This window comes from Anser anser (assembly GCF_964211835.1).
Source record: "Anser anser genome assembly, chromosome: 1".
Classification (NCBI taxonomy): Eukaryota; Metazoa; Chordata; class Aves; order Anseriformes; family Anatidae; genus Anser; species Anser anser.
This window is the reverse complement of record NC_139720.1, coordinates 123,334,522-123,362,103: the sequence shown is the minus strand read 5'-3', so window position 1 is coordinate 123,362,103 and position 27,582 is coordinate 123,334,522. Positions and strand designations below refer to the sequence as shown.

Genomic DNA, 27,582 nt, shown 5'->3' with positions numbered 1-27,582 from the left:
CTGGGGAATTACTTTTATTTCCCTCTCTGCCACTAGCGTGGCTGATCTGGATTAACATCTCTAGTGCATCTTTTTTGTTTTTCACCAACTTCATATATATGTTACTCGTATTAGATGATAATTCAAAACTGGATCAGAGTTCAGTGAAAGCCAAAGCAGATTAAAGAAAAAAAACCCTGACAGTTAAATGAATACAGCCCCATTCCCTCCTACCAGTACACTACACAAAAATATAATGTAATGTGGGTAATCCACTTCACAGGATTGTACAGCTGCTGCAGATGATGTTATAAGCAACTGTCTTATCAGACGTGATGCTGCAGGAAGAGATTGTATACACATCTGTACTTTTTTGTGTGCAGGTGATCACTGAAGCTTCAGTGCCGTGATAAAGGGTGGATGGAAGAATGATGTTATGGCACTACAGTTCAAAATGTCAGTGGCAACACAGCAATTGTTTCATGTCTTTCCATTTCTATACATGAATGTTTATTCTGCCACAGTAATGAGCATGTCCAGCTGAAGGTAGCTGATAAGAACATGAAAAAAACAACAAATAAAGACTTCCACTGACATCTTTTTTTCACTAAATTCACCAAATACAAGAATCATGGCTTAGTCTAAAACTGACTTACAAAATGTGCTTTGGAATTTATCTGTGCATTCTGAGCAACATCACTAACTCATTGAATGGAACGCCATTATAATTTTATTTAGGTAAATTTACTCTCTTGTATTTATAGTTATAGGTACCCTTTTTCAAATTAAATTTTAGATGAAGCATTTCTCAAATCTCCTGACTGCGAAGGGTTCTAAACACATCAGAGTATAGATGAGTCTCTTTCAGCTTTGAGCAAGGATTACAGATTGAAAGCTACAGAAAATGAACAGCTCTGTAAAGGTTTAGCACACAAAAATACTGACACATGCAAGAGTCTATGTGATGGTGTTCATGTGTTGCTCTTTAATTTCTTTATCTAAAGAAATTTTAAAAGCCGGGCAAAGCCTTGACCAAGAGAGGAGGTGCAGTCCTGGAATTGCTCTGAACACAGCAGTGTGCTCTCTTTTCCAGCTCTCTCATTGCTTAGCTTAATAAATCTAGTATTGCATGCCTAACCAAGGGCTGTATCGATTCAACTAAATGCAGCCATTAAATCATTAGGTTTCTTAAACTTTCACTCCAACTGCTGTTTTTCCAGCTTCAAGCCATTCATTTTACAACGAGGCAGCCAGCTCATTACCCTTTCCCCCTTCCCCTTGTGGTGCTAGCAAAGCTTTTCAGTGTGCTACGTTTACAGCACCCATACATACGTGTCATAGACATTCAGCAGCCAGTTGAGGCACATGTCCACGCAGAGAGGAACATTGACCAAGTTGTTGTGCTCCTGTTCCAGTCGATCATAAATAGTAGTCAAGCAGTTAATGATCTGTAGAATATCCATCGGCTGGTCATTTTGCTTGAGGTTGTGCTGGTCCAAGGCATCGCATGCAGCAGACAGACTCAGGAGATCCACTGTTAAAACAAAACAACGCAATAAAGATTGCAGAGAAACAGCAGTTGTACTACCTGTACCCAAAAGATAAATTTAGGTACAAGAATTTGCTTGGCTTACATGCCTGGCCAAAGGACATTTTATATCCTCTACAAGTCAGGTGCAAGACTGGTTCCAAGAGTCCTACAGGTGCACTGTTTATTCAGCTGTGGTCTTAAACAGCAACGTTTATAAAATGAAAACTCATTTTTAGCTGTAAAGTACCTACTATGCTATTGGATTGTATGGAAATATTACGTAAATTACTGTGTAAGCAAAAACTCCATATTCCATGTTTTATGTTCCTACAGATAGGCTAATATTTGACTACTGCATTCACTGGATGTGCTCTAAACATGGTATGTGTCATCAGCTTTCATGAGACGTGACACTCAATTCCTACAGAAGTCAAACAATCTTCACTGAACCAAATTCCACAAGGAATAAGCAAATGAATCACAGCTGAGGCAGGGTTAACTTCTCTGCTACTTTTTCTCTGGCGAGAACATGGAAAAGAAGATTCCAGACCTGTTCCAGTACTTACTAATAGAATTTATAGATTTTTAATTCTGATGAGCATTTACATTTAGAAGTATCTCTATGACATTACAGAGTGAGACAAATTTAAAACTTATCAATCAACAGAGATTTCTGCCACAGACATTTAAAATCTTGATTTTCATTCAAATTTAAGCCAACTGTATTTTGAAATTTGGATGCCCATAGCAAAATAGAATTTCCCATCAGCTCTTAAAATTATTCTTACTTTCTGAAAAATAACATCAACAGCAGTATCATATTTTGGGGGACACCAAATCAGAGAGTTATGAGATGCTGGTGTACAATGCAAAACAGGAATCAAAACAAATCAGAAAAAATAGACTATCTGGGGCATCAGATCTTCTTGCTGCCATATGAAAACCTTTGTAAATCCTTGAAAGGAATTTCCAGAGGGCGAGAAAAGGTGAGATAAAAGTCTAGATGCTGTTAAGCCCTCTCATACCATGGTTAGTTACAAAGTGCAGCATAATTCAGCATGACTTGGGGTTGTGGATTTTTGGCCTAAAGTGAACTGCCTGAAACCATTCTGGAAACTTGTTACAGAACTGGGAAATAAACTGACCCAATTGCAAGACCAGTTTTTCTGTCATTGGAATAAAAATATGTTTTATTGAGTCCTGGTAAGCAACACCTCTTGGTAATGTCAAAAAAATAAAAATAAAAATAAATTGTCTAAATGCAGAACCCCATATAAGATTTATTTTATTTTTTTAGAACTTCATTTGGTTTAGGGGCACATTTGCCAAATTCACACTTGAGTATCCCAGAATACAACCACGAATGAAACTGACCCTTTGATGAAAAATACTTCAGCTGCACACAGGGCTGCTTGATAATACTGCACTGACAGTATGCTGGGATTTTGTAACTGCCAAAAGAATTTCGGGAGTATAAATATCACTGGAAATCAGTGGGGACTTCTGCTGCTAAATCCCTTAAGCACTTCTGAAAATTTCATCCTGTGTGCCTGACATACCCAGTGCTAGAGTGAAGAAGGAAAGCCCTGAATTCTATCCCTAGTATTACACCAAGAGATTGAACTTGAGTTGGTCTGTTTTGCACTGGGCTTTATTAGGAATTTACTTTTTCACATTATCATGTGGATATTTACTAAAAGAAAATATTTTGCAACATCATGTTTAACTTACTAGCATATAAAATATAGCTATTCTAAGGTCAGTGTTACAATCCTGCAAAAGCATATTTATCAGACCCATTCCTAAGAGTCATAGCAAGTTATTCTTCTTATAGTAATTTATTAGCCAAATTGGAAATACAGCAATGCTTTCACAACACCTTTAATGCAGAGCTTTAGGCTGAACTCTCAGTTCCTTTGAGACTATGAATCAACAGTAATTAAATGAACCCCTCAGGCACCTGGGTGGCAGCTTAATTATACATGCAGAAACTGCTAAACATGGGTCATTCCACTTTGTGAAAGCTTTTCCTGCTAATAAGCAGCAACTTCTGAAAAGCCCTTCACCCTGCTCTTCATCAGACGCCTGTCCTATCTTGAAGGTAATGATGCATGTCCATCTTAAAACGAGCAAGAAGTGTTTGCCACCAAGCTCTGCTTTAGGGGACATCTTTTCATGGGAAGAAGATTTGTTCTGGCCTTCACCAGAGTAAGTTTCTCTTGGCATTTCCCCACCACATTTAAAGTAACGTGTTGTGGGCCTCTCCAGAATTAGGAATTGTGTATTTCTTTCCTGAAAGCAAATATGGCAGTCCCATGAATGACAGCCTTTCAAAAGCCAAGTCCAAACACACATTGAAGAGTTGCATATTCATGGACATTCAGTGATTTGCACGGCTTTAATTACAATAAACCATACCACTTTATGCTTTGTATGTTTTTCAGGTTGACACTCCTCTGTTCTTTTCTATTTAAAATTCTAAAACTGACTACAAAATTTGTGTGAACTGTAGCTCCTAGCTTATTTTGAAATCCAAGTCATGTATATAAAAATTTACTTGTCCTCTAAGGCAAGAGAATAAGCTTAAGAATGTCTATAACTAGGCCAACCTGTGGACAGAATATAGGAAAAGTATGAAAGATGACCTTGAATGACTAACCAGCTGAAGGCCAGAACAGACAATTTAACAGGCAGAATGTATGCTATGGAGGTCATATACTGAACCTAGGCAAAACTCAACATATGGCTGGTGATAAAAAGTGTTAATGGTGTTCCCAGGATGCAAAATGACCTCCTCTGTAACCTCATGCAGTTGGCTGATACATTAAAAAATATATATTTAATCTAGCCTGTATATATATATATATATATATATAAATATAAAGGAAGTTCTTGAATATTTTCTTTTGCGGCATCTCCAAGAAAAGTTTGGGAACACATCACATTTTATTGACTTTACAATGTTCAGATGTGGTTTGCACTTAAAGATCAGATCTTTTAAAAGTAGCAAAGCAAGAAAGTCAACATGCTTTGATGTGATTATCAAAGGAAATCACACATTTAAAAAAAACGGTGTAATAGTTACACCTGGCATGCCCACAATAATTTCACAGGCTGGGACAATAGAGACACACACTAGATTCTCCTAAAGTTACACAATACACAAACATTTATTTGTTAAGGATTACAATTTCCTATTATCCTTCAGGTTTAAAGCCCTAGCATCTTAATGTTCATTGGGCTGATTTACAAACTGAAAAGAAGTTATTTTTGAACAAAAATCTAAGTATAGTCCATGTTTAAAAGTGTTTCTATTCTCGCCACTGAGATAGGCTGCACTTCCACATCTACGGACTACTATTGTGTTCCCATCTTCAGAATCTGAAAACACTCCTCAGAAGGTAACATTGTTCTGCTTTTTACACAGTTTGCAGAAGAGAATACATATACATATAGCTTTTACACTCCTGCAATTTTAAAACCGAAATAAAAACTGAGAGCTGAAAGCAGCACCTACTGCAGGAAAAATTCAAGGATTTGGGGCTACGTGTAGAATCCCAACACTGTGCTCTATTTCTACCAGCGCCAAATTGCAGAAAAAGAATTTTGTAAATAGTTTTTTTATCTAATTAAACTGAGTTCACAAGTGACACTTAAATCACAGAATACACAAACACAAGGATGGTGTCTCCAAGCAAAAATATTTGCAAGAACAAAGACTGTTAACCAAATTCCTTAAATACTTCTCCTTAGATACAAGTGTGAAGAATGTGCTAAAGTATTCAGTGTAAGCGCCACTGCATGTTTCTGAAAACATCCATTCTCAGAAAATCTACCTAAGTATAACCTTGAAAGATGAACAGACTTCAGTGCATAATTACAATTCCCCACTGGAAAGCCCAAGATGAGTGGAGAATTATTCAGTGGCAGAATCAAGGTAATTACAGATAAAACAGGATGCAAAGTTTTGTACTTTCAACCATAGAAGCTTGTCAGTTACACAAAAATTTCAGTTCATTACTTCAGTGCTGCACTGATTACGGATACTTTTCACTGCATATCATTCCAGTTTCTTTACATTGCCTTTTCATAATGACTGTCACAAAAACATGTTTGTATTTCTTATCATCAGCTGTCAAAATTCAATCTTTGTTACTACATCCATGCTGAACTTTTTTCATTGTGTTACAAGAATTTTCACCTAGTGTTTAATTTTTTTTCTTTTATTTCATTTTTTATAAATCCAGAGATCAAGTCTGTTCATTAGTGGAATTCACCCATCCTTATAAGCCTAAAAGTAAACATGCTCAAAAAAAACCTGAGGTTTGACACAGTTCCAGAAAGCATGTGAGCACAAATCTAAACTTGAGATAAATCAACAGTTGAGACACTGCAACTGTGTCAGAAATTTAACCCTGTAATTAAACACTGAATAGCGAACATTAAAATATTTAAATAACCCTCCAAATTGTACCGCTTAATAAACTGTTTGCTTTGGTAACTTATTGGCCTACCAAGAAAATTATGAGCAAATGATTTAGCTATCAGGTTACAACAAGCTGAAGCGGACATGTAAGTGAAGTGACAGGCAGCAAACCATACACCAGCTGTGAGAACTGCCATGTCAGACCGTGCTCATCGCTACTGTAGGAGTGACTAGGGACTTCTGAACATAGCCCAAAGCTGGGGTGAAATGAAGCTAAATGTTTATTGTGATGATCTCATTTAAACGCAGCAACCCCCCGGGGTTCAGGAGTCAACCTAACACAATATTAGCTATTCCAGCTCTGGCACAGTTTGGCATCCGAGCTCTCACTGTTCTTATTACAGGACAATCCTGCTTGCACGTTGTTGAGCTGCAAAACTGTGGCTGGCATTTGATGTGGCTTCAGTAATGCACATAGAGAAAAGAGCTGGCCAAAGAGTGTGAAGATGAGAAATATGCAGGGAATGTTCATTTTGTTCCTGATCCGCTGTTTTGTCTCATAACCAAGAGACCTGTCGGCTGCCCAGCACTTCTGACTTGTCAGGAAGGTGCAAAGCCGTGGCAGCAGGAGGTCCCTCAGATGAGAGGCTTCCATGCACCCAGCAGCATTTTGGGGGTGGAGGGGGTGCTTTTCTACGTCTGAAACTGCAAATCAGCTCATGGCTTGGTAATAAAGTCTTCCTGGCAGCCCACACCACAGGGGCAAGTACTTACAGCAGAGGGCTTTCTGCAGCCTGCGGAGCTTCATGGCAGTTCTGTATGCCGAGAACCTGACGTTGTTCAGGTCCGCTGTTGGGGGAAAACACCAGAAAAAAAAGATTAGCTTTACACCTTAGAAATAACCAGACTCAAGATGACTCTGTTCAGTTGAACTCAAACATTACGATCAGTGATTCAAAGGACAGAGGGAAAAATGGTGTGTTAGAAACCATACTTCACTGAGCAAAAGCACTCAAACCTTGGCAATCAATCATTCAGAAGAAAACCAGCAAGTCCTAAAGCGTTACTTCCTTTCTTTCAAAGGTTCTGAACTTAAGAGCACTTGAAAGGACACCACCACCCACTGCAGCAGCGTTGCCTGAAAACACCGCAGCCTTTCAGAGGGTCGGCACTGTAAGGGAGATAAGGATTTGGATCTCCTCCCTCCCTGCCTGAGGTGCCCAGCCAGGTTGCTTGCCGGCAGCCAGATGCACAGAGCTTCTGGGCAACGCAGGCAACTCCCAGCTACTGCTGAGACTCTAAAAAATAATGCCTCTTTTGTGCTCCCCCACCTGAGCAGACAGCAGCGTGCCCTGAGAGGTGCAGGGTGCCGGCAGGGAGCCAGCCGAGCCTCCAGAGCACCTTGGAAACTGCGGGGAGCCCAGAGGCCACGGGAGCAGGGCAAGGAACGGGAGCGGCCTCGGGCCAGTTTCACTGCAGCCTTCTCGTGCGGCTCACCAAACCAGATCACCTGCAGGAGTCCCGGCTGTGGAGGGAACAGTTTAGCCACGGGTTGTCGGGACACTGCAGAGAAAAGGTGGCCACATCCCCAGCCAGCAGCACGCTGAGCAGACAACCAACCCGCTCGGCACGGGGGAGGCTCGGTCAGGGCTACGCGAGCATAGCTCAGCACTGCCTCATGGCTACCTCCCCGGCAGGACACGGCCCCGCTTGGCAGTTTAAGAAGCAGGCTGTAGAAAGAACTGGAAACAAAGGAGGGGTTTCAAGCAAAACTTGTCTTGGACTTCATATGACCAGGCAACTGGATTTGCACCTTTGTCTTCTGCCTGCCTCTGCAAAACTAGACTGAAGATGATGTGCTTGCTCTGATCCTGACCCTGGCTTTGCTGAGAGCGGCCTTGGGCAAACCCGTTTATTTACAAGAAGAATAAAGATAGATTTACTGGGAGTGAGGTCAAAGCTACCGTGGCTGAGCTCCTGCCGGTGTATCAGCCACCTCATTTACAGGCAGGCTGGCACACCAGCACCACGCTGCAGGTACACCACTGCTTGTGTTACTCAGAAGCAAACCCAAGGCGCAGAAGCGAGCGCGACATCCTGGCAAAGGGCTTCTAAACGTTTACGGGAGCAGACTGACACACACCTAAACTGTGCACAGGGGCAAGCTGCTAACTTCAGCAAAGAGAAGAGGGGCTGGCTGCTCTTCCGGGGGCAACTAAATGGGCAGATGCCGTTTCCCAAAGGGCACCGCCACCCCCTCACAGGGATGCTGCGGGAATCAGGCTGCGGCTGGGGCACCCTCCTCGCCGCCCCAGTCCCACAAAAACCCACGGGGCACTGCTACCCCCGGGCACCTCCTTGCTCTGGGCTGCGTGCTGGCACCTTGCAGTGGCTTTGCTCATGCCGACACGGGCTCTGCTGGCTCCTGTACCCAGCAATGCTGCTGGTTATGTTTAGTTTAATACTAACAGTGAAACCTGCCAAGCCTAAGGGGTTAAGGATGGGATGGCGTTTTGAAAATGTTCACGCCTCTGTAAATACAAAAAGAACGTGAAAAAAAACATGATATTGGCTCCCAGCAGAGGTCCATTTAGCCCAATCAATAAGCTGCCTCCCAGACTGGAGAGAGAGACTACTACTGAAAACAGGGCAAATACAGAATGGTTCCTTGCAGGAGGATGCACTGAGGTACTGTAAAGGTGTTCGTGATGTGGCAGCTTGGGTATAACTATCCAGGCATCGTTTACAATGCTGTACAGGTATAGGTAGCAGAGGGAATATCGTCTCAATTACATACATTTTAATTAAGCTGTTCTGAATGAGTAATTTGAGGTCTGATAATTCAGTAGTTTTGAATACCTTAATAAAGCCGTGAAGTGTTTCTAAAACACGTCTTACAGCAGAAGGGAAACTTTCAGCTTTGTATATAATTTCTTTTTCTTTGCACAGCCGTATACACCTTTTTAATGGGCAGTTCTCTTGGGCATTGTTCCTGCCAGCCCGCTCTCTCACAATTATCCTGACAGGTCCACAAGCATTAATGTGGTGTGGAATAAAGCACGCAATTTAAATAAAGCAACTTAATTTGTCTTCAGGAGAAATTAATAAAGCAGTCCCTTGCAAACACACTGTGGCTTCAGTTACATTTTGTACCTTGTTGTAAGACTACACTTGTATTCTGGAAAACAAACAAACAAAAAATATCCCAAGTAGTAGCAATTTTACTTGTTAAACGTAAGATCGGTCAAAATTAATTGGATTCAAGGCTTATATATACTATGTTATGGCTAGCATTTCACAACACGAAGAAGCTTTCCCTGAATTTTAAATGCATATTCTGAAAAAGCTTATCCATTTATTATTTACATTTTAAGAAGCATTAGTAAATATATATACACATATTTGAGGCCTTAATCAGGGCAGAAAGTACAAATCATGAAAACACTTAATCTTCAAAGTGCTGTAGTTTACATCTATTTTCCTGCACATGTGACATGCTGAATTTCTTATCAACCCTTCTGACACTGCTGCCAAGAAGCACCTGCTGTAAATGACCAACAAGCTATGTCGAGAGCTAACTTCAGAGCCCTCATCTTAGGTTTTGGGAAAGCAGGAGCAACGTTAGCTCTTCGCTCTATATGCTGAGGCCGGGCAGCTGTAGCAGGCCTTTGCTCCCACCTTTTATCAGCATTAGCCCATGCCTTGTTTTTGTCAACTGCCCACCTCCCATCCTCGTTATGCCACCACCACCACACTCCTAATGGATGGCTAGCTGACCAGGTGAAGGCAGCCATTTGCTATGTCACCGTCATTCCATGTCACATCTTTGCCTCAGATTTTAGTACTTTCATTTTATTTTATATTTGGGACTCCTTTAAATGCCTTTCCTGACCTCACTTTCAGCCAGGTTGTGTCTGTACCTTTCATCTGCCTCTTCTTCCATTTCAGCAAAAGTACCACATTCTAACTATTCTAAATCCAAAAAAAGGACAATAATAAGAGGTTTTATGGCTCCTGAAAGACAAGTGTAATAGCATTTTATAACTACAAGACAGGAATTTAAATTCTGACTTGGACTATGATGAGGGAAGACTGTTCCATGGAGAGGGCAACACAGCAAATGCCCACAGAATCACAGGATGGCTGAGGTTGGCAGGGACCCCTGGAGGCCACCTACCCCAAGCCCTGCCCGAGCAGGGCCACCCAGAGCAGGCTGCCCAGGGCCGTGCCCAGGCGGCTTTTGGAGATCCCCAAGGAGGAGACCCCACAGCTCTCTGGGCAGCCTGTGCCAGGGCTCCTCACCCGCACAGCACAGAAGTGCTGCCTGGTGCTCAGAGGGAGCCTCCTGGGCTCCAGTTTGTGCCCAGCGCCTCTTGTCCTGGCACTGGGCACCGCTGAAAAGAGCCTGGCTCCCTCTTCTTTGTACCATTCTTTCAAATATTTGCACACATTGGTACGAATCCCCCTAAGAGGAGAAACCAGCACCTAAGGATGAACCTCATGAAGTTCAACAACACCAAGTGCAAGGTCCTGCATCTGGGCCAAGACAATCCCAAGCACAAACACAGGCTGGGCAATGAATGGATTGAGAGCAGCCCTGAGGAGAAGGACATGGGGGTGCTGGTTGACAAGAAACTCAACATGAGCCATCAACGTGCGCTTGCAGCCCAGAAAATCAACCCTATCCTGGGCTGCATCAAAAGAAGTATGGCCAGCACACCAAGGGAGGTGATTCTCCCCCTCTGCTCTGCTCTCATGAGACCCACCTAGAGCACTGTGTCCAGCAGAAGGACGTGGACCTGTTATAGAATGAGCCCGGGGAGAGCCACAGAGATTATTAATGGGCTGGAGCACCTCTCCTATGAAGACGGGCTGAGAGAGTTGGGGTTGTTCAGCATGGAGAAGAGAAGGCTCTGGGGAGACTTTAGAGCAGCCTTCTAGCACCTAAAAGGGGGCCTACAGGAAAGCATGAGAGGGACTCTTTGTCAGGGAGCGTAGGGATAGGGCAAGGAGTAATAGTTTTAAACTGTAAGAGTGCAGATTTAGATTAGATATTAGGAATATATTATTTGCTATGAGAGTGGTGAGGCACAGGAACAGGTTGCCTCGAGAAGCTGTGGACGTACCTTCCCTGGACGTGTTCAAGACCAGGACGGATGGGGCTTTGAGTTTTTTTAACCATGCTCCTACAAATCTGCTGGTGGTCCTCCCCCTGAGCTACTACTGTGAAGAATGCACTGCTCCACAGAGCAGCGAGGGGAAGCCCAGATCTCTTCTAATTGGGCCCCAAATGCTTCCCTTGCTGGTGCATGGCTCCATTTAAGTGACCTGTACAACATAAGACTGTCAGGTAATGAGGCTTGGTAACTCTGCTTGCTAACGTTAGTGGTAACGTCACTGGTAACAGCAATGGAGGAAAACTGGAGTAAGGCAGCATAAGGCACTGCTTGGCTGCAAGCCAGGCATTACTGCTGGGAATATGTGGAGGAGGGAGGAATGTGGCACAAGCAGCAACAAACTTCCAACAGTTTATAAAAACACTACTAGCTCATCCTTTCCTCTGTTTTTTTTTTTTTTCTTTTTTCTTTTTTCTTTTTTTTTTCCTTCCTGGGTTCCAGGGGAAATTATCTATTGCTTTCTTCACTCCCAAAAAGACAACTGAAAACTCAGGACCCACTAAGCGTTGATTCCACAGAACTTTTGCCACCTCTGAGCAGGTAGGAAAGCTAAGTACAGCAAGCATGCACTTCTCCATCCTTTCCTCCCACTCCTAGAAGGAGTGCACAGTCCCCTCATCCCAATGAGGTGAGTAGAGGTCTGAAAAGCCCTTGGAGTGTATGAGACTTTTGGGTTGTTTTGGCGATACTCCAACCCCAGCCCTAGTCCTCACTGCTCAGAAGGTAACTTCCATGCTTTGATCAGAAAACGTAGATGCTCAAGAGCATAATCTGCTTACGTTTTGTATTGGAAAAGGTCACCTGGCCCCTGGAAACGAACAGACTGAGGAAAATGTGGCAGCGCTGTATTTGTTGACAAGAGTATTTACACACAGGAGGAAAGAGGAAGAGTAGTTCTCCTGCCACTCAGCTACAAATGAGCTCTCTGTTCAAGGAGTAGAAATGCTTCCAGGGGAGAAGTTTCAGGATTATACTACAAAAGACCTGTAAGAAAGGGCAGGTGGTGATGCCTTAGCAGCAACAAGCAATTCCCACCAACACAGCAGGAAGATCTCACCATGATCTTTCTCAAGCTTCTACCACAGCCCTCTCTCTCACTGTCACTGTGAAAGAGTTCGAAATGCTAAGGTATAAATGAGCCTTGGAAATTTGGAAGTCTCCTTTTGCAGCTTTCTTCTTTTCATTACAGACACGACACGCCCCTCCACTTCCTTCACAGCAACTAATGCGGTGAGGAGAAGGTTATCTAGAAGACTGATCTCCTCTGCGTCCATCGGGCGCCTACAAATTATTCAAGAAAAACTAATGCTCCTTACACATGCAGCTTTAATGAAAAGGGCTCCAGTCTGTTGATAGGAAGAACTAAAATCAGAACTATTGCTGAAAGACAATCAGACAATTAAAGCCAATTAATCCCGTCTAATTAACCTCTCCTGCATAATTCTGCATGTTGAGAGTAATGTCAGAATGCGAGAGCTATGTTCTTCCTCAAAAGAGCTAAGACATAAACACATTTTTCAATGCTGCCTTTCTACGGTACTGTAGAAACAGCAGTAATTACATCTAGCAGGTCCTTATGACAGTGGCTAATCAGGTAAAAATCACTCATTTGAGAAGTAATGCATGATTTGCATCAAAAATTTGAACCGCCTGCTGGAGTGTCCCACTGACTACTGACACCGTATCAACAACTTAGATGTTGTAGACTTTTTTATTATTATTATTATCCCATGCTAAATTCTGTATTATACATTGCAATACCATTACTGTTTTTTAATAGCAAAACCAGATCCTCATATTCTTGACCCTTTATTGCATGAAATAAGGTGGCTTTTATGACTAAAAGCAATAAAAAAAATAAAGGGCAATAAGTTTGAAAAAACAGACCATTTTTAACAAGAGATGTAGTGTCCAGTGTGGAGGCATATTTGTTTCTTCAGCAGCATGCATCTATGACCCAGACGATCTGTTTTAGGTAATGTGTTATAACTGAACTGCTTTCCATGGCCATTCTTTAAAAGAATATTCACTGCGCATCTGCTCCAGCTGCTGTTAGTGCTAAATGACTGCGATGTTTCATTTGACAATGCCCTGTCCTCTAACACAGACTCATCTGGCTGAGCATTTAAAAGCTCTGGGACAGGCCAGACTCTCTCCTCCCAAAGGTAGTTGATAAAATGTGACTCACACACACAATGTAATCAGAAGGCATTTTAGAAGTCCTTTCTACCTGGAAACCACCTCATCTTTTAGTTTAGAGAGGTCACTTGTTTATATTATTGTGAATATTATTCTAATCACTTTTTAATTGACAAGGACAAAACACAGCCCATTTCATTTGCTTTTATGGACAGCATTTTTTACCACTGCCTGGATCCCATCAAACTGAAAAGAGCAGCTTGCATGCTTCAGGTGATAACTATCATCTCAAGAGCAATATTTGTCAAGTTAACAACTAGACCTCATAAGGTCAAATACTCACCTGGCCAGCCTCATCAAATCCTCATCTTCATTTAGTGAGATTTACATTTTTTGTGCGTTTTTTTTTCCCCGTTTTTTGTTTGGTTTGTTTGGCTTTTTTGTTTGTTTTTAAACTCTCACTTCTTTGCAAGCAAGAAGATATGAACCTACATCAATACATCTCAAAACCTGAACGCATTACACTACCATAGTATGACTTCTTCAAATAGCTGTTCATAAATATAGTGCTAGCAGAGGATAAGCTATTTGGGGAATCACATGTCACTGTTGACTCTGATAATGCCTACCTAACAGAGGTTAAAAACTGTTTACTGTACAATCCTGAACGGACCATAATTCCACCACCAGCCACTAAGCCTTCATATGTTTCATCAGACTAATAGCACCCTGACTTTTCAAGAAGTTTCATCTCACACCAATTCAATGCAGCTGCGATTCCCTGACCAGTTGATGAGTGCTGGATACCTTCCTGCTGCCCGAAACCCATATATAAATCTTCTAATGATGCCATACAGTGGCATATATCACCTCTGTAGGAACTGTAATTTAAAAATGCAAATGAGACAAATGCATAAAGGAAAGAAATTAATCAATAAACATTGCTTAATATCAGCTGAGTCCTAGCCATTGACTCTTTCATTATAACAATAATTAATGCGATCATCTACATTGCTTTGAGGATAAATAATGGTAAACAGTGATATTATATATGTAGACATATAGCTCAAGCACTGTCCACAAAGCGATACGGCGTGTTGTATTATAACCACTCTACCAAGTAGAACAGCCAACAGTGTCTCTGCAAATTAATTAATAAGTGGGAGGACTCGGGGCACCAAAGTGCTAATGACTGCATTTAGACCAAAACGTGGATGAACACCACAGCATGTGCCAGCATACCGATAACCTGATTAATTGACAAGGCCCTTGGGAATTTAGTTTCAGTATGGCATAGCTTTTATTCATCCTGGAAGTCTGAGACTGAGAAAGGACACCTGGGTTACCCCATTATGGGGCTGGGACATAGTCAGAGTTTACGGTCAGGTCAGCAACAACCTATATGCTAGCTGAGATGTAGTCTTAACAAAAAATCCTACAACAAATAAATAGCAAACAACTTCAAAACTATTAAGGAATGATCTCCATTTGCAAACCAAGAGGGTAATACTCTTGAGCAAAACGTTTCCATATGGCTAGCTGTTTTACAGCAGAACATTACTTTGCTCTCTCTCTAATTTCCTCCTTCAGTGCTAATAGACCTAAGGCTTAGTTTCCAAGGAACGCAAGGTCCTTGAAACACGATGGTCCCTACCACTGGTAGCTCATCAGCAAATTAAGGCTGCTCTGCCATAGCTACGTGTACTGACTGTTAGGTGTATGTCTGCATGGGATGTAGCCATACCCTTTAGAAAGACGATATACTCCAGGTCTGATGACTATCCAAGGGTGTTAGGATTGTTTGGGTTCTATTTTCCCAAATGAAAAATTTTATTACACCAATTACAGTTACCTTGACAATGACATCAGTGGAGAAGCAACATTTAAAAAAAAGCTTGCATATCCTTGGATTTCAGTAGAAATCACATGAATGATGTGTAAGATAGGCACATGTCTTATTAATACAAGCATGGAAATCAATTAGCTGAAAATGGATAAAATCTCAGAGAAAAGCAACAGATAGTGTAATAGTTTTGTAACAGAAATGTAGAATTTTTTATGGCATTAGAGGGGCCAAGAGTTTAACCTCTTCAGGCAGCATTTCAGAAGGACACATCAAAATGCAAACCAAAAAGGGCAATGACATTTATCTTCCTCGGTCATTCAGAGTTAGAAGCTCTGTGGTGCACCCAGCCAAAAGATCACCACAGCGGCTGCTGCCGAAACTCTGGTGGAGGCTCAGAAGTGCCTCTTAGCATTTTCTCACCTTGTGTTAAGCCGATGAGACTTTTCTTCCATTCATGACATGGAGAACCGCCACCCCCACACCCCAAATTAAATGGAAAGCTGTCACCAGCTGCAGTGCACTGGAGTCTGCAAGGGTGTGGGTGTATTTTTTTTAACCCTCTTGTCCCACCTTGGGAAATTAGGAGAAACAGATGCCTCCTGACTGCATCCTGCTATTGCAATTACTGTTTACAGAGACTCAGGAAACTCATCCTGTCATCCCATGGGAAGACTGGAGGAGGGGGACACTAACAGTACAGCACGACAGACCAAGTTCTCCTGGACCACCACTGCTAAGGTTAGAGACGTTATCAGCTTAAAGGCAAAACGCTGTCATTCTGAGCTAAGCTGTTTGCAATTAAATGTTCACACTCAGAAGACAAACTGAAAAAAAAAAGTAAGCAATCCCAAACTACTTTGATTCCTGCTCTCCTGGTCTCAAAGGTCCTTGGATTCTCCGGGACAACAAAATAATGCAAATTCTCATTTCAGTGATGCCCTGGAGCCATCATGAAGGATGAGAAAATTTGTAAGGGGGCTGTAAAAGCACAGTGTAAAAAAGCAGATCTGCTGCAGGGCAACTGCTCTTGGAAAGAAAAGCTGCCAGAGCAGTTCTGGGTACTTTGAAGACTTTCAGAGGAAAGTTAGAAGAACAGGGGAGTGGTTCATAACGGTGTTACACAAACTGAGGGTGACTCTCGGCAGCCAAACCCCTGAGACTCACATGTCACTGATTTTTACTACCTCTCCATTTCAGCACGTTTTTTCACTATGTTCTTCATTTACATAGCTAGTCAATCTGTATCAACATCTGGTGGATAAATTAAATGATACAGCTCAGGTCATTGCTGCAATTACCTATTGCCACTTCGATTTGACCATTAAACAACAATTATGTCATTTAATATTGACGGCTCGTTATGTAACTTTAAGTACCCATAACTTTAAATGAAGAGTGAAAATTGCCCAACTTGAGTCAGCAATAGATGCTTCATTAAAACTGATAAAATTGCTATGTTGTTTAAATAATAAAGAAACGCAGTCCAGAGCAAGCACTTCAATCTGCTAAGAAGGAAAAGCTTCTGTTGAAAGAACAGCCAGGTAAAAATTTCCAGTACACAATACTAAATTTAAAATGGAACATTTTGTATTCATTAATAGTATTTTTATAAATGGCGCTGTTTCAGCAAATGAGTGTAAAAAGGGCAGGCTGTTTTACAATTTTTTCCTGCAATTTCCTTCTGCTTTTTCTGATGCAGTCCCTACTGGACACAGGATACAGGAGTTCTTGGACCAAGAACCTGATCGGGTACAGTAATGTTCCATGTAATGTAATGTATACAGCACGTTCCTACATTCTTTTATTAGTACCAAATAACGGCCCCACGTAATTTAGCTTCATTTTTACAAATACCCAAACTCTCAAAGACAGAAAGCTAAGGACAGTAAGTTTGAAACTTGGAATTCTTCTATTTTAGCAAAAGGTACTGTGGCAATTTGTAGATGTGTGAAGTGGATATGTGAAGAATAAAACTAACATTACTTCTTCTTTGGCAGAAAAGTCTATTTTGGCTCAAAGACATAGGCAAATGAGAAACGTTACCTTGTGCCCACTGGCATCTTCCTCACTCACTTAAAAAAATTAGGCTTTCAGTAAATTGTAAGAATTTAAATTAGACACAAGGATCTTCTAGCAAATTATGATGCACTGGCATCAATTAAAGCATGGCAAATTTACGGAAAGGCAACACATCAGTCAGTACCTGGGATGTACAGAGTGCTGTATCGCATTGCTCAATTATTCCCTATGGGCAAAGTGTAGGAATTGGAAAATGGAAATGAACACTTTTGACAGCATTGATGTGCTTGGTCTCTCTTTTTTGCATTTACCTAGATTGTAGAATTCAAATTTTCTACCAGATTTTTAAATCGCATACATACTAAGTTCTTTACAAAGTTCTCCGTATGAATGAGAAGCAAAATTTGGATCCTAATGTGGGGAAAAATAATAGGATCTAATGAGTATGCAATACAAAATCAACTTTAATAATATCTTTTCAGATAAAATATTACTGAACAGTCTGAAAAGACTTCCAACATCCCATTATTACCGTTTTGACCTGAGGCAAAGCAAAGCACTGAAAACACATCAAGGCTCCCATTCAAGACTAAACGGGTTATGCTTTTATTATGCAATTTATATGAGAGTTAGGCAATGATGAATATACCCCAATTCAAAAATAAAATAAAATGGTAGGTTATTCAGCAGCACTTTTATCAAAGCCTCACCCTATGTGGCAGTGCACAAAGAATCATTGTCTAATCTGTTTTGTACACATGTACAAACACCTAAGTTTACTAACAGAAACACATATTACACATCCTTTGCTGAAATCAATGTTGCTTCCATATTAATAAGGACTTGGTCCCAGCTCAAAAAATAGAAATAAAATTAGCCAGAAAAAGGACTGTCCTTCTGGACATTCATTTCTCCTGAAAACAAATGGATTTTAAAAGAAAAAATACAGAAATAAAATCTGCCTAAACATGTTCCTTCTTTATGCAGTAAGAAGGAAGGATGTCTTCAACTCCTGACATCCAGGTGATACTCACAGAGATAAAATCTCAGTTAAACTAAATGCAAACTGACTTCAACAGTCACACATCTTTTGAACTCTTGACCTGAACCCGCCAGGACACTTTTTTCCCCTCTTATAGAATTACCTCTTAACTTCTTAATATTCAAGAGTACTCGAGCTGAAATACCAGAAAGAAATCCCAGGAGAAAAGCAGTTTCAAGAGGATTCAGGTCTGACCAGCAACAGTATCAGAGACACCACTCCGTCTCTGGATCAAAGCAGGCTGCAGAGTCAGAGTGCAGTTCAATTAACAGGCAACTGTTTGAAGATCTACCCATATTAAAGAGATGTCTGCATGCACAATTACTATTTGTCCTGAATCCTCTAAACTACTCAGTTTCAGAGCAGAAATATAAAGGAAGCGAACAGGGCAATACGTTATAATTAAATGGCAAGTCAACACTTGTCTGCTTTTGCATTTTGTTAGCCTGAATTTATACATCTTATATCCCTTTTTGACATACAGAGCAGTCTTCTGGTTAATTTTTAAACAAATTGCTGCCACACTGCTAATACTATAAAGAAAAAAAACCTTCACACTTTCATTCGATTTTATCATATCGCTTTTCTAAAATAGCTTGGGTATGCCTTTACTGCAGAGCAAGTTCCCCTGAGTTAGCTTGAAATACATCAGTTTAGCTACTGAAAACAGTCTAATTATGCCAGCACAGAGTTTAGCAGGAGATAATTTAAGCTATATTTCACTATGGTAAATAAGCCTGCACTGAATGCTAGATTTGACTGTCCTAGTACTGAAGCTGGCTTGTTTAAAAGCTGGTTTATATATGTGTGCTATACGAATGTAACCTCCTTTATGAATACAGCATATTCATTGATAATTCTTCTAGAGAAATAGCTTAATTTTTATTATACCCTCCATTACTTATTAACATGACCATTAAAAGCAAACAGTTAGCTATTAAACGGTCTGCCAAGCAGCCTATACTAGAGCATAGATTGACCTATTGTATCTTATACATGTGCTTCTTTCTATTGCTAAAACCCAAAGCTGCTAAAAAAAATTAAAAAGACAACAACAACAAAAAACAACAACAACAAAAAAACCACCAGAGAGGCGCACTGAAGTCATAATAAGCATGCAATTTGGGTATTCGAAATGACATCATGACAGCTGCCATGTGTTCCAAGTATTGAAAGTGCTTTAAAAATAAAGCAGTGGTAATGCAGTTTGGCAAATTGCTTCAATTGGCTTTCTACCATGCAAAAGCCAGCACTAACAGCAGCTTGGTTTGATTTTTCACCTGCCTTTTGTAAAATAGATTAGACAGTGAAAAGATACAGGATTTCTTCTTTTTTTTTCTTCTTAATTTCTGTCCCAGTCTTTCACTAAGTTTGCAACAATGCAACCAAATTACTTAGTAAATCCAATGTACACTCCAACCATGCTAATTGATATATTAATTTTTCCACTCCATGTTTGAAATAAGTTATTAGGCCTTTCTCTTGCAGAATATTTAACCTTGATAAAAGCACAGCCTCTCACGTCAATATAATTTTGTTTCACCACTCCTGGAAATTTTTATTGTAACAATGCATTTGATTGGGGAAAAAAACAACTGGTAGAAGTGTCTTACCTAAAGACTGGTAGAGCTCAGTCATTTTGGGATGATCCCAGCAGGTCGTTTGCGTCTCATGGCTACAACACAAAATATAAAGGTTAGTAAAATGGAATTTCTTTTTCCCTTGCACAGCACGTGATCCCAATTGCATATTGCAGTGCTGTGCCAGACCACCACCAGCAGCCCAAGTTCTTGCAGGAGGGAGCCTGAGCAGCAGCAGGATATCTTCGTTCAACACCAGGTGTCAACTTGGACCGCTGTACTTAGGCATGGGCTCAGGGAGCAAAATTAAAAGTGCTGTTAACATTACAAGGACTGTGAGTGTTCAGATACCACAGCATGTTGGGGAACTTGTAATCACACCAGTTCTTAAAGTCTTCTGTTCATACATATCATTCCCCAAACCAGAGGACAGATGTTTAAAAGGGCTTAAAGCATTTATGAAACTGCTGACTGGATGTTGAGATCTGGGGCATTTTTGACCCGTTGCACCCTATGTGCCCTTTCCGCTCTTGCCACATGTTACATCAGAGCCGGCCCACGTGCTGTGGCTGCAATCACCCATGGCAGTCCAAACATCTGCACCAAAACCCCCACCAGCTGGCACCGCTTCTCGGGCCACGTGCTGCACCCATGCACGGACGTCTCCTTCTCGGTACCACGCTGTCAGGCTGCTTGGTTCCCAGGCCCTCTCCTTGCCCTAGAGGTTCCTGTGAAGTCTGGGGAGGCAGAGCTGTTGGGAAGCCAGGGAGAGCCCAAAACAGGGTTATGAATCCCGGCCCTCTGACTAGAATGCAAATGGGACGATCTCTGCATGGAAGCTCACGGTCTCCAGCTTTGCAACACAGCGCGTTGCCAAGACACGCAGCGTGAGAAAGCCAACTACACGAAGTGCTAGTGAGTGTAATAGCAACTCATGTCTCCTAAGGCTACGCATTTTAAGGCTTTTTTTTTTAATGACAGCATAGTTAATGTGACCGTGCATCCACCAATGCGGAAAACTTGAAAGAAAATTCTCCTTATCCATCCTATAGCCAATGAAGTCTTGGTCACACAGAATTCAGCCCCACTGAAAGACAACCACGAGTACTCTTAAAACTATTCTGAAAAGCACATATAGTTGGTAGCAATCGCATTTCCAATGCCTGTACTTAAAAAGCATGCATCCTGGGTCCAGCACACACACATCATTTGGAAGAAAACACACAGAAGAGCGGGGTTTGATCCACAGTGTTTTGGAGTTACTGGAGCACACACCTTTCAGCTCCAAGACAATGAATCACAACCCAGCAAGCAAGCTGAATGCCCTTGTATACCAAACTGTGCACTGGAAAGCTGATGTAATGATGTTATTTTAGAGAGCAAACTGTCCTTGAGCTCTTTTTGGGGCAGTGATGTTCCAAAGTGCACCTCTACAGGCATACCCTAGGCTAAGATGGGATGCAGATCTCAACCAAACACTTCAACACCACCACTACTCAAGGGAAAAAAATTTGCGAGATGTTTTCTTAGCAGGATTTCATTTTGGTCTTAGAAGACAGGCTATTTAATCGATCCACGTGAACACTTGACTGGTCCAGTAATGTCTATTCAGTATGTAATATTCCCACATTTTGCTCTGTAACTGCACAAAAGAATGAAAGGGCTCACAAGTAATAAGCATAAGGAAAAATGCAGGCATAGCACTGCCTGAGCTGAGCACAAGCTTTTTAAACAAGCCTCGTCTCATCAGCCTCAGCATCCCCTCCCCTTCCTAATTCCTGTGGTGGCTGAAGGTGGTGAGAGAGGCAGGAGGACGGCAGAGCTGCAGCCGCGGTCTTGTTTGCTCCGGTAAAAAATGAGAGCTGAGAAGGGAGGGGGCTGCAACTGCACTCAGCAATGTGAGCTCACCCTGTTTTCTAACCATGGACTTGGGGTAGCCTGAAGAGAAAACCCATGGATCCAAGACAACTGTGCCCCAGCTCCCAAATTTGCCAGCGTATTTGGTACAGGGAGGCTCTGCAGCACCAGCAGCTTTTGGCTTAGCTTGGTATAGTTAAAGTGTATTTCTGAAGACAAAAAGGAACAGTTTCCATTATACATTGAGTCCCCCAGAAACTTGGCTTCCATAGGCTTGTGCTTATACAATAGCAGCCCAAAGGAAAAGAGCAAGGGAACACATTCGCTGCCAAATAACTCCGTACAGACAGAGATCTCACGATTCAGGTAAGCGGACTGCAGAAGCACATAAACATGCAGAGCCACAGACCTGTGACTGCAGTTTGTTAGCGCCCACTGTTAGTTCCAGATCAGTAGCTCCCGAGGCATGAGCCTGACAGCCTCGGCTTGCCTCCCGACGGGCAGGTAGCCCCAGATGGGGGCTATTACAGAACAAAACTCCAGCACTGCAAACAAGCGCGTTCCTCAGGCTGGGAGCTGGGGCTGATGGCGGGGAAACAGCTCAGGAATTTGGGTGATGATGGTTTTCCACACCTCTTTATTATCTCAGATGCCATGTGTGCAAGTACTTCTCAGATACCTGAATAGCAAGTGTATCCTTGGCTTCTGTGCCAAATCATGTAGCAAAGACATGGAGGAGAGAAAGAGCTTGCGCACGCAGTTACAAGAAAGCTCTGAAACTCATCTGCCTAATTTTTCCAGTGAATTCAGTTTGGCAGCCCCAGATTGTTCAGTGGATAAACAAGACCACTTGGGGCTCCATAGCTGTTAGTCCGGGAGCTTTCAAAGGCACTGATTCCCATTAAAATATTTTAAAGCCACCAGGTATCTGGCCAAGATGTATCTATATAGGACTCTGGAATCTCATGCCTGTGCTGGATAGAAGAGCAAAAGAATCGTTTTAGATGCAGAAAACTATTATGGTTAATCACTCATCAACACTACCTGGACGAGTATTTTATTGGTATTTTTATGGTAAGCCTAAATCACCAGATACTGGTGAATTCAGTGTGAATGGTTTAAGCTTACGGCACTTAATCTTCCTGAAAACCCCGATGAAATAACTGATTTTCCTGAGATCTTGTAAATAAAATTTCCCTTACAAAGAAACATTGGACTTCAATCGTTGTGTATTTTTGCTATCGGTTACCCCACACCACCACACAGCGTGCCCTTACCTCACGACTACCCGGAGCACTTCACCCGGATGCACGCTTTGCAAGGAGCGGTTTCACTCGCTTCACCTACAAGTCGCTAGTGCTGAACTCGCGGGGTGGGTACACTTCCCCTCTGCTCCCTCCCTTCGCTTTGTCTGCAAATTCAGCGGCAGCGTACAGGAAAATACTCCTTTCTGCGGGGTGCACCTGCCAGACGGTGCAGGCCCCAGCTCCGGCCTCTGCCCGCGAAGCATGGACTCAGAAGCCGCCTGGCTTGGTCGGTGGGCTCGCAGTGGGACCCCAGCAATCCTGCCCTGCAGGAGACCCGGGCTGTGGAGCTGTCCTGACACCTTCTGCCCCACCAGGCTGCGTTCTGGGGGGGGCTGACCCTCGGTGGATGTGCTCAGGCGGAGGCAGGGAGGCTGCAGCCCCTTCGCTCCGGCCAACAGCCACTCGCTGCTGGCCTCTCAGCTGAGCGCTCCCCACACCCGAGGTTATCGGCCACGCTGCGTGCCAAGAAACGTTAGGCTCCGTCGAGGCTGCTCTTCCCAAGCCCCTCCGCCATTTCCAAAGGGCATTTAATGGTGAGCCTCGGGGCCGGGCGGAGGAGGCCCTGCGTGCCTGCCCGCGCTGCGAGCACCGTCTGTAGGGAAGTGCCAGCTCAGCAGTTTCCAGCAGCCTCAACCACGCTTGGGAACGCTGTAGCATCCTTAATAGAGCTGCAGCAAAACGCCTGCCAGAGTTTCAAACTCCAGTGAACAAGGCCCCTGTACAGCCAGCGAGGCAGAGGGACAGGGGAAGTGCAGCGAGAGCCCTCCTGACCAGCAGCAGTTGAAGCCGGGTATGAATATGTGCCCAAAGAAGGGCTCAAGATGCTTTTCCAAAGAACTAACACAAAAAGACATCAATGCACATGTGCAGTACTTTTGCAATACTGCACACACTCAGAGGATACGTTCTCCACTTCGTCTCCTCATTCCAGTCACCTAAATTAATCACTATCTTTCAAATCACAGAGATTTTGCAACAAATACAAATCTAAGCGGGCTCATGTGGCTTGTTTTCCTCTTTCTCATCTGACTTAAGCTGCAAAGGTGGAAAGAAAATGAAAAGCAGGCCCCAAAAGGAGAAGAACAGCAATGGTTACTGGTGACACCTAGGTGCTGGTGTGACTGGCACACTAAACCCACCGATAATTCAGAGGGATGAAAGCAAAGTCGTCACCTAATACATCCTTTGGGAACTGCAGGACCACTTCATTAAAGGATGATTATATTATATTAGCAAGGATAATTTTTATGTGGGCAATTCTGTCACACCATGCCAGTGCAAACTCCTCTGTTCTTGCCAAAAGCACAGAGATTTGTCTCTCATCATTGTCAGGAGAGCTAATAACACACGGGATTGAAAACCTGAAATCAAGAGATGATATTCTAAGTGACATGCTAACTGAATTACAGTTCCCTTGTTACAACTTGATCAGTTTGGACAAAACAGTTATTTTCTCTTCTTTCATTTTACATTACATTTGAGCAACACCAGCAGCACGAGGAGCGGGGAACAATCCCCCTCAGCCCAGTACTGAAATGCTCCTGCACAGGTCGTGCTGAAACCTTCGCAGAACTTTTTGACTGCTCTTGTTCACATTCCTTCTCCTATTATATTTATTATTATTTTATAGTAATACATATGATTCAGGTTTTCGTGTTTATTCACTGCTAAGCTCCAGAGTCTAGAACTTTTGACTGCAACCTCACAGTCCTTTTTAAGCTGCTCTTCACCTCTGATACCGGAGCAAATTCTGCAGTGCTTTTCCCCCCTCACACATTATTTGAAAATGCAACATGAACTAGATGTGCAAGTGCACAGATGTGCATAGAGTAAGAAATTCCGTCAGGTGGCAATAAATAGATAGTTACACACACTTAATAACAAGCTGAAATTAAAGTATTATTTTACAAAGCACTGAATTGATCCGCTTTCAGTCAACACAATTTATAATGCCTCTCACCTTTTGGCTTTAAGATCAGTAAAAGGTTATTACAACCACCTCATGACTGCTGTCAAAAAGCCAAAACAAACACGATACAGTTGCTTGGCTGTTCCTAAACTAACATAAATGCAATTCAAAGCGCTTGTACGCAGAGATGCTACCACTCATTTAAAATTAAAACTGCTTTCAGCAGTAGATGACAGTGATTGCACAGAAGACTTAATAGTTGTCTTAATACAGCGTTTCATTAATTCCCAGGGTAAAACACGTTGCTGCTACGGAAAGTATTAACGGCGTGAGAAGGTGGCACTCCTTTGTGCCTTACAAAGGACTACTGTTTTCATCCATAAACCCGGAGCCTACCGATCTGCGCACGGAGATTATTCCTGCTTAAGCCAAGGATCAGCGTCTTGTCGGCAGGAATTTGACTGCAGCATGTTTTATTGGCTTTTGCCAGATTTATCTCCCTGCTGAAGGGAGGCACCGAGACATATTTAAGTTTCTTGCTGATACTGGAAATGAATAGGAGAAGGGCAAATATCAACTGCCAAGTACTGAATAGTAACTTTTTTTTTTTTCCCCGGTGATGTTAAACATTTATTTTGTGCGCTCCGTCGCGGGCAAAGATTACCGCTCAGCCGCTGGGGCCGGCCGAGCCTGCCCCTCCAGCTGCTGCCTGCCCGCTGCCTATTTGCTTTTCAAAGCCTCCCCGCTCCTGCCAAAGCCATTTCACGGCGGGCTCCTGGCTCACCCCGGCTCGGACAACCAACTCCTCAGCCTTAGGAGATCGCAGCCCCCACGCTTCCCCAGACCAACCCCGCTCCCAGCCTGGGACCCCCCCCCCCCAGCTGCCGCATTTGTAAGCATCTGCCCAAAGTTGCCTCCTGCAGCAAGTCACGAAATCCCCCGCGTGCCGCGCAGGTAGCGCTGCACAGCCCCGGGGCGCCCCCCGGAGCCCCCCGCCGCCGCCCCACCGTGCCCGTGCCCGGCTGGGGGGGGGCTCCGCGCTGCCCCCCGTAGCGGAGCACCCCGGCGGCGCGCCCGCTCCCCGCCGCGCCTCCTCCGGGGCTGCTCGCCCGCCTTGCCCCCGCAGCCCCGCCGGCACCTGCCGCCTCGCCCCGCTCCTCCTCACCCTCTGCGCTGCTCCCTCATGGCGGCAGCTGCTCGCCGGAGCCACCAACAGCGCGGCCGCACGGCCCCGCCGCCCAGCACCACTGCGGCCGCCCCGCCGCCGGCCGGCCGGGAGGGAGGGAGGGAGGCAAAGAGAGGGCGGCGCTCGCCGTGCCGTGCCGTGCCGAGCCGTCTTGTGCCGTGCTCTGCCCCACCGTGCCGAGCCGAGCCGCCCCGGCCCGCCCCCGGCGCTGTGTGGGCTGCTGCTTCCCGCCGCAGGGAGGGGGCTGGCTGCCGCTGGGCGGGCCTCGGCGGGCGGCTGGGGGGGAAAGGGTAGAAGCGTTAGGGTTGGGTCGGACCTGCGAGATCGTCTGGGCTAAACGTCCCCCTACCACGAGTACCCCCCATTAAACCATACCCCTAAAATCTGCCCCAGATTGGAAAGGGGGCTTGGCGTGGATGTCATGGCGCAGCTGATGGCCACCGCGGTGCCAAGCGGTGCGTTTGTGGGTGACGCCGGGGAATTCCTCTCCCGGGACCCAGACTGCCACCCCGGGCACCCCTCTGGCCCAGCTGGGCCCGGCCGAGCACTGGGTATGTAGGTACATGCCAAGGATCTCCTCACAGCACTGCATTTCACGCCGGCACAGCCAGTCTCTCGCCCACCTGGGCGCCCATGTTGCCATCCTTCCTTCGTGAAAGCAATGCTGGGGGAGACCCAGCTCCTTCATGCAGCTGGGTATTTTTCCCAGGCTTGCAGACCTTCCTTTGTGGTAAAGGTGTCCCAAAAAGCAACTTTCAAACCTACAAAAAATCCCTATTTTTACACTGGGAAGACGTAGGCCTGGATGCACAGAAAACTCATTTCACCCGTGGTTTCTATACCATATCGACATCCTTGGACTGCTTTCCAAATGCATAATGTCAGTAAGCACACGACTTGGTGGTTTCTATCCTAAATATTAGGCTACCAGGGGCTGTCTCTAAGGCCCGAGGTATCTGGATAACCTGCTTTTAGGGAAAATCCCATCAAGCAGTTCAGGGGAAGCCCGTATGCTCTTTCCTAGAAACATTACAAGAGCAGGATGCCCAAGGTTCAACCCCTCCAACTGCCCAAGGCAACTGTGAAACCTAAGGGAGTGAAATGTAAATTTCTCATCGTTTCTATACACCCTAATTTGTTTCAAAAGGTCTAAGCCACACTTTTCATTCATCTCACATCCGCAATGCTGCTGCAACAAGGAAAGACAAAGAGGATTCATCTCTGTGTGGACAAACAGAGCGCCACGTTAAAGCTTACTGGGCCCTGTGAGAAATTCCCCGTGTACTTCAGTGGGTCGTGTATTGGATCAAAAGTTACATTAGATATATTAGCTTTGAGGTGAGTGAACCAGCCGAAGGCTGTCTGTTGTTTCAAATCAACAACCGCATTTTTGCCCGTCTTCTGCTAAGTTTTAAGAAGCGAGGGATCTCTAAGTCTTTAAAATACGATTTTTAGCACATTGACTGGGAGGGACTTCACAATCCATTACACTGAGAGAAGAGCAGCCTGCTTAATGCAGCAGGGCTAGCCGTGGCTGGGAGCCTGCAGTTTCACAGAAGAAGCATTTTGCTTTCTTTCAAGAAA

At 43.6% G+C, this 27,582-nt stretch overlaps 1 protein-coding gene across 31 annotated transcripts in view; it reads right to left on the bottom strand.

The window, feature by feature from the left end:
* Nucleotides 1-27,582, bottom strand: part of DMD (dystrophin) — a 1,241,706-nt gene that overhangs the window by 61,902 nt on the left and 1,152,222 nt on the right. For 27 of the 31 annotated variants that reach the window (XM_083850706.1, XM_083850697.1, XM_083850708.1 and 24 more), the window contains 3 exons: nucleotides 19,773-19,834; nucleotides 6,711-6,785; nucleotides 1,312-1,513 (listed from right to left, as the gene is read on the bottom strand). In XM_083850706.1, coding sequence (XP_083706832.1) covers nucleotides 1,312-1,513; nucleotides 6,711-6,785; nucleotides 19,773-19,834 — 339 coding nt within the window. Of the gene's footprint in view, nucleotides 1-1,311; nucleotides 1,514-6,710; nucleotides 6,786-19,772; nucleotides 19,835-25,977; nucleotides 26,292-27,582 lie in introns of those variants that run through there. The other 4 variants (XM_083850720.1, XM_083850716.1, XM_083850718.1 and 1 more) reach the window with 4 other exon arrangements.